At 45.0% G+C, this 15,295-nt stretch overlaps 1 protein-coding gene across 1 annotated transcript in view; it reads right to left on the bottom strand.

Moving 5' to 3' along the window:
* abcc2 (ATP-binding cassette, sub-family C (CFTR/MRP), member 2) overlaps window positions 1–15,295 on the bottom strand; it is a 75,893-nt gene that overhangs the window by 37,970 nt on the left and 22,628 nt on the right. The window contains exons 8-12 of the mRNA XM_060842204.1: window positions 14,215–14,393; window positions 11,186–11,363; window positions 9,859–10,113; window positions 6,788–6,853; window positions 977–1,114 (exon numbers count right to left, since the gene is read on the bottom strand). Of these exons, the coding sequence (XP_060698187.1) occupies window positions 977–1,114; window positions 6,788–6,853; window positions 9,859–10,113; window positions 11,186–11,363; window positions 14,215–14,393 (816 nt within the window). The remainder of the gene's footprint in view (window positions 1–976; window positions 1,115–6,787; window positions 6,854–9,858; window positions 10,114–11,185; window positions 11,364–14,214; window positions 14,394–15,295) is intronic.

Raw genomic sequence — 15,295 nt, forward strand, 5'->3', positions numbered from 1 at the left:
TCCTTCCCTAATCCATTCTGCCTCTCTGTCTTACTTGAAGACAATCCTGAAAATCTAACTGGTCACTTGCTCAAACATCCTTTTGTGTCCTAGGCTCAACTTTGATCATGCGACATTAAAGGTGCTACGTAAATATAACAGGAGGCGATGCACTTTTGTGAGAATAATATTGAAAGGCAACATAAACTAGCGGGTGCAATTCTAACGGGAGTACGGGGCAGAGGGACATGTGTGCACAGATTACTGAAGGTGGAAGGCCAGGTGGAAAGCACGATTAATAATAAATACCATATCCATGGCTTTATAATCAGGGCATAGAGTTCAAGAACCTGTATAACTCATTGGACCACAGCTGCAGGACAGTATTCAGTTCTGGCTGCCACATTACAGGAAGGCTGTAAATACAGTGGAGTGAGCAAAGGGTGATTTACAAGAATGGTTCCAGCGGCAAGGAACCTCAGTGATGAGCTTAGACCAAAGAAGTTGTGCCTATTCTCCTTGGAGTGAAGAAGGCTGAGAGAAGATTGAGTAGGGCTTTCAAAATCTTGAGCGGGCTGGACAGATAGGGAGAAGTTGTTGCCACTTGTGAAAGGGTCAGCAACGAGACCCCAGAGATTGACAGTAAATGTGATGTGAGAATAACTTTCTCATTTAATGAGGAGTTAGGGTACGGCATGCACTGCCTGAAACTGTGTTGGAGGCAGGTTCAGTTGAGACATTCAAGAAGGTATTGGATGATTATTTGGACAGAAATAATATGCAAGGGTATAGGGTAAAAGGCAGGGGATTGGCAGTAGGTAATGGTGCTTATTTGAAGAGCTGTTGCAGACATGGCGGGGGGGGGGGGAGGAAATTGAATGGTCTCCTTCTGGCCCATAATACAATAATGTGACTCAGTGAAATTTTTGACAACAAAACTCAGTTTGAGAAAAAGATCCCCAAATCAAGAAAATTGAACAGAATGGTTATCACTTACCATGAAGGGTGTACATGTGACAACAAAAATAGCAACGGCCAATAGATAGAAGGATTTCTTCATCACCTTCAACTCTTTCTCCCTTATTCCAAAGATCTGTTCTGCAAACGATGGCTCCCAAGCATAAAACTTCATCACCTTTGAACATAAAAATGATAACCTTCAGCACATCTGATGTGAACATAAGGAATAAAAACTTGCATTTTATACAGATGTTTTTGTAGCCACTGGACTTCTCAAAGTGCTTAACAACCGTGTGGGCGGCACGGTGGCACAGTGGTTAGCACTGCTGCCTCACAGCACCTGAGACCCGGGTTCAATTCCCGACTCAGGTGACTGACTGTGTGGAGTTTGCACGTTCTCCCCGTGTCTGCGTGGGTTTCCTCCGGGTGCTCCGGTTTCCTCCCACAGTCCAAAGATGTGCAGGTCAGGTGAATTGGCCATGCTAAATTGCCCGTAGTGTTAGGTAAGGGGTAAATGTAGGGGTATGGGTGGGTTTCGCTTCGGCGGGTCGGTGTGGACTTGTTGGGCCGAAGGGCCTGTTTCCACACTGTAAGTCTAATCTAAATCTAAACCAAAGAAGCACTGTTCCATGACGGTACTCTCTTCATGATAACATAGGAAATACAGTAGCCAATTTGCACACAGGGACACCCCACAAACAGGTATGATGAGATAATCTGTTTTTGCAATGTTGATTGAGGGATAAATATCAACAGGGAGAACTTCCCCGGTCTCTCCAATGCCCTAAGAATCTTTCACCTGTTTTTTGATTCACCCAAGGTACATGGGCATCACTGACTGGGCCAGCATTTATTGGCCATCCACGAATATCTTTGAGAAGCTGGTGATGAACTGTCTTTTTGAACTACTGGCTGTAGATGGCCATGTGCTGTAGATTGACCCACAATGCTATTAGGGAGGGAACTCCAGGATTTTGAGCCAATGACAGTGAAGGAACAGTGACATATTTCCAAGTCAGGATGGTGAGCAACACAGAGGCGGACTTGCAGGTGGTGTTGTTCCCATGTATCTGCCAACCTTGTCCTCCCGGATGGAAGCGGTCATGGGTTTAGAAGGTACTTTCTGAGAATCTTTGGTGAATACCTGCTGTACACCTTGTGGATGGTACACACTGTTGCTACTGAGTGTTGGTGGTGGAGGGGGTGAATGCTTGTGGAGGTGGTGCCAATCAAATGGGCTGCTTTGTCCTGGATTGTTATTGGAACTTCACCCATCCAGGCAAACGGGGACTATTCCATTAACTCCTGACTTGTGCCCTGTAGGTGATGGACAGGCGTTGATGCATTACTGCAGGATTCCTAACCTCTGACTTGCTCTTGTAGCCAGCATATTTATGTACCTGAACTATTTCAATTTCAACAAATGGTACTACACACAGGATGTTGATAGCAATAGATTCAGTGATGATAATGCCACTGAATGTCAAGGGGCAGTGATTAAGCTTGTCTCTTATTGGAAGTTGGTCATTGTCTGGCGTTTGTTTAGCCCAGATATTAATTGCCACTTTTCAGCCCAAGCCAGTCCAGAAGATGCTGGATTTGGATGTGGCTTGCTTTGATATCTAAGGAGTCGCAAATGGTGCTGAATATTGTGTAATCATCCCCATTTCCATCCTTATGATGGAAGGAAGGTCATTGATGAAGCAGCTGAAGATGGTTGGGCCAAGGACAATGCCATCTCCTGCAGAGATGTCCTGCAGCTGGAATGACTGACCTCCAACCATCACAACCATCTTCCCACATGCCAGGAATGAGTCTGACCAGCAGAGAATTTGTCCCGATTCCTGTTTCGCTAGCACCTCTTGATGCCACACTCAGTTGAAAGTGGCCTTGACATCAAGGGCTGTCTTTCTCACCTTCCCTCTGGAATTCAGCTCTTTTGTCCATGTTGAACCAAGGCTGAAATGAGGTCAGGAGATGAGTGGCCCTGGTGGAACCTAACTGAGGGTGGCTGAGCAGGTGCTGCTTGATAGCATTATTGATGACACTTTGCAGCACTTTACTGACCAGGCCCAACCCAAGTTGTGGATAGTTTAAAGTTTGATTCGGAAAAACAGTACAATCCAACAGCTCTGCCAAGTTCCCCAGTACTGCATTGGAGCAACAGCTTAGGATTATTATACTCTAGCCCTGGAGTGAGACTTGAACCCACAACCCTCTGACACAGAGGTAAGTATACTACCCACTGATCCCCAGCTGACACATCACCCAACACTGACAGTCTCTCTTATGCCATTCGCAATTTGCAACATGATTCACTGGTATTTTCCTCCTAATTTTCAGGTTTGGCTCATTTACTTACCGTTGTGTTGGAGAGATGCAGAGTTTTGTTTTATTTATTCATTTATTCATCAGATGTGGGTGTCTCTGGTTAGGTCAGCATTTATTGCCCATCCCTAATTGCCCAGAGAGCAGTTAAGAGTCCAGAAGGCCATTAGACCATAAAACATAGCAGCAGAAATTAGACCATTCAGCCCACCGAGTCTGCTCCACCATTCAATCATGGTTGATACGTTCTCAACCCCTTTCTCCTGCTTTCTCCCCATAACCCTTGATCCCTTTGATATTCAAGAACCTAACTATCTCAGTCTTAAATATACTCAGTGACCGGGCCTCCACAGCCTTCTGTGGCAATGAATTCCATAGATTCCCCACTCTCTGGCTGAAGACGTTTCTCCTTATCTCTTTTCTAAAAGGTCTTCCCTTTACTCTAAGGCTGGTTGAGTCCTGGTCTCTCCTACCCAAGGAAACATGTTCCCAACATCTACTCTGTCTAGGCCATTCAGTATTCTGTAAGCTTCAATTAGATCCCCCCTCATCCTTTTAAACTCCATTGACTATAGCCCCAGAGTCCTCAAACACTCTGATATGTTATGCTGTTCATTCCTGGGATCATTCTTGTGAATCTCCTCTGAATACGCTCCAAGGCCAGTACATCCTTCCTGAGATATGGGGCCCAAAACTGCACACGATATTCGGAATGTGCCCTGACCAGACCCTGACAGAACCTCAGAAGTACATCTTTGCTTTTATCTTCAAGTCCTGTTGAAATAAATGCCATCATTTCATTTGCCTTCCTAACTACTGACTCAATCTGTAAGTTTACCTTAACAGAATCCTGGACTAAAATTCCCATGTATCTTCACAATTCAGACTTCTGAATTTTCTCCCCATTTAGAAAGTAGCGTACACCTCTATTCTTCTTAACAAAGTGCATGACCTCACGCTTTCCCACATTGTACTCCATCTGCCACTTCTTTGCCCACTCCCCCACCTGTCCAAATCCTTCTGCAGCCTTCCTGCCTCCTCAATATTATTTGTCCCTCCACCTATCTTTGTATCATCTGCAAACCTAGCCAGAGTGCCCTCAATTCCATCATTTAGATCATCAACATATAAAGTGAAACATTGTCCCAACACTGAGCATTTGTAGAACACCACTTGTCACCGGCTGCCATCCTGAGAAGGACCTTTTCATCCCCACTCTCTGCTTCCTGTCGGACAGCCTAGCCTTTATCCATGCTAGCACCTTGCTTCTGACACCATGAACCCTAAACTTAGTACCCTCCTGTGTGGCACCTTGACAAAGGGATTCTTGAAGTCCAGGTAGATAATATCCATTGGCTCTCCTTGGTCTAATCTGCTTGTTATTGCCTCAAAGAATTCGAGAAGATTTATCCAGCATGACCTCCCTTTGATCAACTCATGCTGACTCTGCCCTGGTTTACCATACACTTCCAAATATTAATAAATCTCATCCTTTACAATGGATTCCAGGAACTTACCCATGACTGAAGTGAGGCTAATTGGTCTGTAATGTTCCATCTTCTGCCTTACTCCTTTTTTAAATAGGGGTGTCATGTCCTGAAAGATTACCACTAACGCCTCCACTGTCTCTTCAGCTACATTGCTACGTAGTCAACCACATTGTTATGGATCGAGAGTCACATGTGGGCCAGACCAAATAAAAATGGCAGTTTCCTCCCCTAAAGGACATGAATGAACCAGATGGGGCTTTTCCCTAACAATCAATTTGTGGTCATCATTAGATGACTTTTCATTCCAGATTTTTACCAAATTCAAATTCTACCATGGTAGGATTTGAACCCAAGGCATCCAGAACATTTAACTGGGTCTCTAGATTAACATTTTAGCAATAATACCACTAGGCCATCACCTTCCTCAAATGATGATATACTTGTTTCAACATATAAAGTATTGAATACTTTAACATATCAGCTCTCCCATCATCACAGCAACGTGCTTCAGTTTAGTTACTCTCTCTAAGTGACCAAATCCAGGCTTAACTAATCGTACAGAGCTGAGCAGTGAACAGTCAATGGACACACACAGTCAAACACAGAACCATGGAACACCACGTTCATTGCTGAACTGTCAGAGGACCAGACTTTACACCAATCCCGTTTGCCTGATCAACAGGAGACTGTTAGAGGTAGCAAAAATGTGCTATTTTTCTGAGGCAGAGCGGATCTGCAGATGAACATTGTACACGCTGAAGGCCTGTGTCAGCAGGAATCTGTCAGCAAACCTTGTACAAACGAAACAACATCAGTGAGGCTGTGGGGTTAGAAGACAGGGAGGGGGCAGCCTGTTAAGGAATGGGGCAAAAACAGTAGCAGGCTCGAAGAAGATGAATTGGCCCTTGGTTGAGTGAAGGTGGCATTCATGACATTAGCACACACAGCCTGTGACCGACTCCAAAGGGACAGAAGGTAACTCCAGGAATTCCATGCCTGGTATTGTGAACTTGCAGTCACTTTCAGAGGGACGATGATGACAACCACTAACAACTCATCAAACATCCCCTTCCCTGTCTCTCATAAAATCCATCCCCACAACAGCTGAACGTTTTTACACAATGGTTGGCAGTTACTCAGCCAGTTCATCTTGGGTTTAGGTGCCTCTCCAGAGACCTAGGCCTAAATATCTGGATGGACAATGCCGGTGTGGTACTGAGGAAACGCTGAGGACAGTGGTGGATGCACTGTCCTTTGGATGAGACATTAATATGAGACACCATCTCCTCTCTCAGGTGGATTAAAAAGATTGAATGATCACTATAGGCAAGATAGAGCAGGGGAGGGGGTTTCCTGACCTCCTGACTTTATTTTTAATTCCTCAAACAACCTCCCAAAAAACAGATCACCCCCTGATTATCACATTTTGGATTGTGGGACCTTGCTGCGTCTAAGTTAACTAATGTGTTTCCTATGACAATGACTTCATCTTCAAAGAGCACTTCTGAGGTAGCCTGAGGTTGTGAAAGGTGCTGCACAAATTCACATTCTTTCTTGCTACAAAGTCTTCCATTTGATCACCTCAAGATCTCCTTGTCAAAGACAAGCCTAACTTATTTACCCCTGCAAACTCAAATGATCAATGCCTGAATGTTGACAAGGAAATGATCAACTAGGAGAAAGTGAGGACTGCTGATGTTGGAGAGCAGAGTTGGGAGTGTGGAGCTGGAAATAATTCCTGATGAAGGGCTAATGCCTGAAATATCAAGTCTCCTGCTCCTTGGATGCTGCCTGACCAGCTGTGCTTTTCCAGCACCACACTCTCGACGAAGGAAATAATCAAACAGATTAATTATTGGTGTTAATGCTGAGTATCTCTGAGAGGCACATGCATCAGGCAGTCAGTGTTTCATTGGAATAAGTGCCCCAGACCTTCATGCTTCCAGTTACCAACTCCCAGGACTGTTCATTATCGCTGTTCATTCTCACTGTTTCAAGCAGGGTTTCCTGCAGCCACATATGGAAATTACCTTTATTCCATTCAGAATTTCATTCATTAATTTCATCCTTTGGTCCTTGTGTTTCATGTTGCTCATCTGTTGGAGTAAAAGATCAGGTTAACGTTTGTTTTGCAAGTTGTCATTGTTTTCAAAGATTCACCCAATTTAAATATTGCAATGGTCAATAGGAGTGATTTAAGAACGATTTTTGTTTTGCTCTTGTTTTCACTGTTTTTTATTTGGATATGAAGTCTTGAATCTACCAAAGCTGGTCATTCTGTCATATTGGTCCAAGCTGCTTTGATGCTCTCTTCCAAACCTGTCCCACCCACCTGAGCAAGTGACCAAGTGACCCTGAGCAAGTGACCAAGTGACCCTGAGCAAGTGAATACTGAACACCTCACATGAAGAAGAACTGATTATTCTAATGGTCAGGACAGTATTGCCCACTCAACTGATACCACAATAACTCAACCCAGTACACGATCACTAACAGCAGGAGATTACTCAATTCCTTGAGCCCAGAATAGGACAGAAAACCATTCAATCGATCGAGTGTGTGCTGTCTCTTTCCACCCTGTCAAGACTATTCCAAGAACATTAACAAAGCTTTTCATCAAGTTGCCTCTTATGCTTTTACCAATGACCTTCAATCTGTGCTCTCAGTTGATCCTTATAGTCATATAATCATACATCACAGAAACAGACGCATCAGTCCAACTCATCCATGCCTACAAAGTTTCCCAAACGAAACTAGTCCTGTTTGCCTGTGTTTACTGCTACTAACACCTACACTTCATCTCAATTGCTCCTCTACTATTAATACCTACAATTCATTTCTATTGCTCTACTATTAACACCTACTCTTCACTCTATCACTCCTCTATTATAACCCTCTAAACCTTTCCTATTCAAGTACCTGTCCAAATGTTATAACTGTACCTGCATCTATCACTTCCACCAACAGTTCATTCCATACACGCACCACCCTCTGTGAGAAAATGGTTCCCCTAGGTCCCTTTTAAATATTTCTCCTCTCACCTTAACATTATGTCCTCTGGTTTTGATTTCCCCTGCCCTAGGGAAAAGTCCTTTGTTATTCACCTTAACCTGCCCTTCACAATTTTATAAATCTCTATAACGTCACCCCTCAACCTCGTGCGCTCCAGGGAAAACATCCCAGCTATCCTTATAGCTCAAACCCTTCCAGTCCCAGTAGCATCCTTGTAACTCTTTTCTGAAACCTCTCCAGTTTATTAATATCCTTCCTATAGCAGATCCTTCAGACAATGGAACCAGTTTCTCCCTATCTGAACTGCTCATGATTCAAACAACTCTGATTACCTCAAACATGTGTTATCAGGTTACTGACTCCCCTGGTCAGTGAAGACATTTTATTGGTAGAGGAATTGAGTTCCGGAGTCCTGAGGTCATGTTGCAGTTGTATAAGACTCTGGTGCGGCCGCATCTGGAGTATTGTGTGCAGTTTTGGTCGCCATACTATAGGAAGGATGTGGAGGCATTGGAACGGGTGCAAAGGAGGTTTACCAGGATGTTGCCTGGTATGGTAGGAAGATCGTATGAGGAAAGGCTGAGGCACTTGGGGCTGTTTTCATTGGAGAAAAGAAGGTTTGGGGTGACTTGATAGAGGTGTACAAGATGATTAGGGATTTAGATAGGGTTGACCATGATAACCTTTTTCCACGTATGGAGTCAGCTATTATGAGGGGGCATAGCTTTAAATTAAGGGGTGGTAGGTATAGGATTGATGTTAGGGGTAGATTCTTTACTCAGCGAGTCGTGAGTTCATGGAATGCCCTGCCAGTAACAGTGGTGGACTTGCCCTCTTTATGGGCATTTCAACGGGCATTGGATAGACATATGGAGGAGAGTGGGCTAGTGTGGGTTAGGTGGGCTTGGATCGGCACAACATCGAGGGCCAAAGGGCCTGTACTGCGCTGTATTTTCTATGTTCTATGTTCTATTTCTCCTCATCTACTCAATCAAAACTTTTAAATAAATCTCCTCTCCCCTCTGAGGAGAAGAATCCCAACCTCTCTCTGCACAATTCCTCCAACAAGACGCAAACAGCAACTTGTGCATTTATATCATACCTTTAACATGGTTCAAGGGGCTTCCCAGAAAGATTATCAAACAAATTTGAGACCAAGCTCCAGGAGACCAAAGCTCAGCTGAAGAGGTTGGTTTAAGGGAGGAGAGCAAAGCAGAGGGATGGAGACGTTCAGGGAGATTAGATTAGACTTACAGTGTGGAAACAGGCCCTTCGGCCCAACAAGTCCACACCGACCCGCCGAAGCGCAACCCACCCATACCCCTACATTTACCCCTTACCTAACACTACGGGCAATTTAGCATGGCCAATTCACCTGACCCGCACATCTTTGGACTGTGGGAGGAAACCGGAGCACCCGGAGGAAACCAACGCAGACACGGGGAGAACATGCAAACTCCACACAGTCAGTCGCCTGAGGTGGGAATTGAACCCAGGTCCCTGGTGCTGTGAGGCAGCAGTGCTAACCACTGTGCCACCATGCCGGTGGATTTTCCATTCAATGGCCTCCTTTGTATAGGTGAAGTAAATCTTCACTTAATCTTGTCAGCTCTGAGAAAAACAGTCCCAATTTCCCTAGTAATAAAAGCAAGATACTGTGACTGCCAGAAATATGAATTAAGAACAGAAGATGCTGGAGGAACTCAGCAGGTCTGGCAGCAAATGAGAAGAGAGAAACAGATTTCACATTTTCAGTCCAGTGACCCTTCTTCTGAACTGAAATGGCTGCAAAAATGATGGCTTTTATGCTGTCGACAAAGAGGGAGGAGGAGTAAGTGGAACACATGCTCAGAGTGAAAGACAATAAAGTAAAGGAGCGATAGAGATGAAGAGTAGGTGTTAATAACAACAAGTAACACAGCTCTGCTGGTCCCAAGCCTAGTAAAGAAGGTACTGTGTGGTGGGGAATGGAGTGTGATCAAAATCATCCACGTGTTAATGTTGCTAATAAATTGTTCTTCTGTACCCTCTCCAAGACCCTTTGGACTAACTTTGGTAAAGATGGCTTTGAGAATTGGCATCTCGTTACCTGTAGGTCCTTGATTTTGCTCATCAGTACCCCATTGATGGGGATCAGTAGAATCATGATTGCCAGACCGGCCAAGACCGAGGGCCCCAGCTCCTGCCACAGGAAAACAACCCCCACCAAAATCTGCAAAGGAGCCGACCACAGCAGATGGATGAAGTTTGTGACATCGTTGAATCTCTGTGCATCCACAGCCATCAAGTTCACAATCTCGCCCATCGTCGATTCCTTGCGGGCTGTGTTGGATATTTTCAGGGCCTGTCGGAGATTGGGAGAAAGGACAGTTCCAATGTTTACATTGTGTGAAGTTACACTCCCCTGATACCCATCCTCACCTTGACCTCCCCCAGCACAATCACATTATTGCCGATCTGTGCTGATCTGGGCCCTGGTTGATGGAGTGATTGGACCTCCCAGAATCTGAGTTCCCTGACTGGGGCTTTTAACCGGGTCCAATCAGGGATCCCTGGCTGACAGATTTAAACAGGAGTGTCAGTGGAGGGGGGGGGGGTGTTCTGCTCACTCTAGGAGCTGGCTCTGTCCTAGCTGGGTATGTCCTGTGCATGTGTAAATAAGAGGGTGACCTGGTGACGAGATACCAGACTCTGTGGAGTTATTTCCAATGTAGGCTTTCTGGGAGTGAGCAGGTAACAGGCTATTTACGGAGGTGGTATGACATTCCCAGAAACAGCTCCAGAGGAAACCAGGAATCGTTCCCCTCCCCCCATGCCCCGATACCATCCCCTTCACCTATGGAGAAGGTTGCGGAAAGGGATGAGGGGTCAGTTTGGTGGAATTCCCTCAAACAACACTGGACATGTTTCTGGACAGAGAGAAGATCACATTCCACAAGGGCTTCAAACAGTACCAGGGCCAGAGTGTACTCCTGCATGTGTGTAGATCCTGTTCAAGGATTGGGGGACAGGGTAGTGGCTTACTAAGAAATGTTTCCCATTGATCTGCTCTGATGTTTTAATCTTTAATCAGATCATCCCAATTATCCGTCATTCCCCCCACCCCTGCTCACCTGCTCCCAATCCATTAAAAATCTCATAGCAACATAGAAAGTAAGGCCATTCCGCCCTTCCAGCCTGCTCCACCATTCACAATGATCATGGTTGATTATCTAACTCTTGCTTTCACCCCACAAACTTTGATCCCTTTAGCTCTCTATTGGTAAAACCCTCATCTTCGTTTTCAAAACTCTCCACCCCTCTGTGCTCCCTCCCATCCTGCAATCCCAATAATTCTGGATCGTTCAAATCCTGGCTTTAAATTTCAATCCCACAATTTCTACCGTTCGCTATCCCAATGTTCTCAGGTGCGATACCTTCTTGTAGACAGCTGCTGTGATTGCTGTCCGCACTCGCATTCCCAACAGAAAGCAGCACTGGAAATACTGCTGCAACAGGAGAGACTGAAACAAGGCAACGACAAACAACAGCACGGCATACAGATACCCCATCCACTGGTAAATCGATATGTCCTCAGTAAAGGAAACCATTAGCCTGTTCGTTAAAAAGAGGAACAGAGAATATGGGGATTTAAAGTTGGCAACTGAAAGAGAAACGCTAAGCATTGTTCTGTAATTCACCTCCTGACTCCCACAAAGCCTGTCCACCATCTATAAGGCACAAGCCAGGAGTACTCCCCACTTGCTTGAATGAGTGTAGTTCCAACAATACTCAAGAAGTTTGACACCATCCCGGACAAAGCAGCTCCCATTCATAAGCATCCATTCCCTCCACCACTGACAATCAGTGGCAGCTATGTGCACTATCTACAAGATACACTGCAGAAATTCACCAAAAATCCTTCAACAGCACTTTCCACACCCACAACCACTCCCATCCAGAAGGATAAGGGCAGCAGATTCATGGGAACACCACCCCTTGCAAGTTCCCCTCCTAGCCACTCACCATCCTGACTTGAAAATATATCCACATTCCTTGAGTGTCATTGGATCAAAATCCTGGAATTCCCTCTCTAACAGCATTGTGCATGTATCTGCAGCACATGGACTGCAGCAGTTCAAGAAGATAATAAATCCTGGCTCAGCTAGCAATGGCCAAGTGCCAGGAGAGAATAAAACAAAACACAATTGCTTGTCTATTGCTAAGCACCAATTTTAATGTAAGAAATGTCCCTTCCACAGGAGAGTATCAAATAAAACTTAGAAAAATGGAAAAATAGGAACATGTATAGACCATTCAGCCTTTTGAGTCTGCTCTGTCATTCAATATGATCATGGCTGACCATCTAACTCAGTCCCCTGTTCCCACCTTCTCTCCATACCTTTTGATCCCTTTAGCCTAAGAGGTATACAATTAATGGTAAGGTCCCAGGGAATGTTGCTCAACAAGTTGCTCAACTTGGAGTGCAGGTTCATAGCTCCTTAAAAGTAGGGTCACAGGTAGATAGGTTAGTGAAGAAGGCGTTTGGTATGCTTTCCTTTATTGGTCAGAGTATTGAGTACAGGAGTTGGGAGGTCATGTTGCGGCTGTACAGGACATTGGTTAGGCCTCTGTTGGAATATTGCGTGCAATTTTGGTCTCAGCCAAGGAAGGAGAGGTTTTAGGAGAGTCTTAATGGAAGTGGGGGAAAGAGAGAGAGACAGAGAGACAGAGAGAGACAGAGAGAGAGAGTGTGAGAGAGAGAGAGAGAGAGAGAGAGAGAGAGACAAAGTGATTTAAGGAGGTAATTCCAGAGCTACAGACTCAACATGTGGAGGTGTAGCTACCGATTGTGGTGTGTTTATAGATCATAGTACATTACAGCACAGTACAGGCCCTTCAGCCCTTGATGTTCTGCTGACCTGTGGAACCAATCTGAAACCCATCCAACCTAAACTATTCTATTTTCATCCATGTGTTTATCCAATGACTGTTTAAAAGTCTACTACTGCTATGTGAACGATACTCTGAGTAAAGAAACTACCTCTGACATCTGTCCAATATCATCATCACTCCTCAATCTAAATTTATGTCCCTCGTGCTAGCCATCACCATCCAAGGAAAAAGGCTCTCACTGTCCACCCTATCTAACCCTCTGATTATCTTATACACTTGGGAGATGCAGAAGAGACCAGAATTGGAAGAGATTGCAGAGAACTGTGGATTGGAGGTGGTGAGAGATTGGAATCAAAAGGTGAGGCCATGCAAGGGTAAACAAGGATATGAAGTTTAAAATCATTTTAAATTAAACAGCTGCCCAGGCCAGAGCTGGGGTGTGGCTCAATGAGCATGGAGGTGACGGATTGAAGGGGTTTGTCATGAATCAGTCATTGGACAGCAGACTTTTTGGATCCATGGATATTTATGGAATGTAGTTGGGAAAGCATTTGGAATTGTCTAGTCTGGAGGTAATAAGGTATGGGTTCGACAGAAGAACCGAAACAGAGAGGTATGGAGAAAACAGTGAGAGACAATGTGTTAGACGTCCACAAATGCCAAATCCCACTCCCAGATTCCAGCACCAAAAATCCAAACTGACCCTCCAGTTTGGCACTGAGGGGGGTCTGCATTGCCAGGGTTGCCATGTTTGAAAGGGTGGCTTAACCAAGCTCCCATCTGCCTATTTGGCTGGACAATCCCATAGCATTATTACAAAGACAGCAGAGCAGATCTCCTCAGTGACTCAAGACACTGGTCTCTGTCCACCACCATCATAGAGCATCTAGTCATCATCACATTATTATTTGTGGGATCTTGCTCTGCACCAGTTGACAGTTGTGTTTCCCGTAGCGCAGCACTTCAAAACATGTTCCATTGGCTGAGCCATCCAGCAGTCTTTCTATAATTTCCAGTTTTTGGCATCTTGCTCTCTTGTGGTAAAGCTGAAAATGTGTTGCTGGAAAAGCGCAGCAGGTCAGGCAGCATCCAAGGAACAGGAAATTCGACGTTTCGGGCATAAGCCCTTCATCAGGCTTTTCCAGCAACACATTTTCAGCTCTGATCTCCAGCATCTGCAGACCTCACTTTCTCCTCTTGTGGTAAAGGCCAACATTCAGGTTCTTAAAGAAAAGCAGGTTTTGAAGAGGGGAGATGGGGAGAAGATGATACCAGCTTTTAGGGGAAACTGAAGCCTAGAGCTTGAAGACAGTCACAAATAAAACGAACAGTGAATTCAGAAGCACTCCCTTTACACAGAGAGTGTGAGAATACAGAGGGAGTCGTAGGGGTGAACAGTGCTGATTAATTGTTGAGAAAGCTGAATTAACACAAGAATGGAAGGATATGTGGATTGGGTGAGATAGAGAGAGATGGGAGCGGAGGTTTGTATAAAGCACTAACAACAACATGGAGGTGTTGGGCCGAATGCCCTGTCCTATATCTGTAAACACAGTGCGACGCCACTCACTTCAGCAGTTGTGGATTGACAAACATTAGTGTGTCGTGGAGCAATTTAAAAATGACTCCCTTGATGAGGATGTGTCGATAATTTTTAAGCATGGACAGCACCAGCCACCCCACAGGCACCGTTGGTGTGGCTTTCGGTTTCTCAGGTTTTTTCTTTTTGTCTTTCCTGGTCTTTTCTTCCTAAAGAGAGAGAGAGAGAAAAACAGTTCAAGGTGCAGTTAGAATCACAAAAGTTTAATGCAACCCGCAGGTCTGGTGCTCCTCACAGACAGAGGCACTGAGCTTCCAAGCAGAATGACAATGGGTTCCTTCAGGAATACGTCTGAGGATCTGGGTGGTGTGCTTACTCAGCGTAACCACACAACCATTCAGAATCGATGCTTATACACCAACACTGAAACTCATGATGAAATGAGGTTTTGCCTGATTGATTGATTTACTGTCACGTTGTCGAAGTACAGTGAGTAGCTGTGTTTATGAGCAGTACTGGGAGACCACAGTAAACAAGGATGCACAGATCAAAAAGACTTAGACAGGGACATGCAGGTTACATGGTTTATCGAGGCTAGTGAGTCCATTCATCGGTCTAATAACGGCCCGGAACAAACTGTTCCTGAACCTGCTGGTCTGTGTGTTCAAGCTTCTTGATCTTCCATCTGTAATGTGATGTCGCCAATAGAAATGGCTACAGATGGCCATTCATCACTGCCAGTTCCCCACCATCCTGACCTGGAAATCCATTGCAATTCCTTCAGTGTCACTGGGTCCAAATCCTGAATCTTCCTCACTGACAGCACTGAGGCTGACCCTGCTGCTGAAGGACTACAGCAGTTTAAAAAGGCAGCTCCCCACACCCTTCCCCAGATCAATGGGGATGGGCAATAAAGGCTGGCCCAGCCAGAAATACCCACATGTTGTGAAAGGACAGAAACATTGGAAGAACACAGTGATGGGGCTGGATGAAGAGCACTGAGAGGAGGCTATCTCTTTATATTCTTCTTACTTTTGTTCATATGATGTGGGGTCCATCCTTAATCGCCCTAGCTGAACAGGGTGTGTGAGCTGCCTCCTTTAACCTCTCC

Source organism: Hemiscyllium ocellatum, chromosome 22 (genome assembly GCF_020745735.1).
Source record: "Hemiscyllium ocellatum isolate sHemOce1 chromosome 22, sHemOce1.pat.X.cur, whole genome shotgun sequence".
NCBI lineage: Eukaryota > Metazoa > Chordata > Chondrichthyes > Orectolobiformes > Hemiscylliidae > Hemiscyllium > Hemiscyllium ocellatum.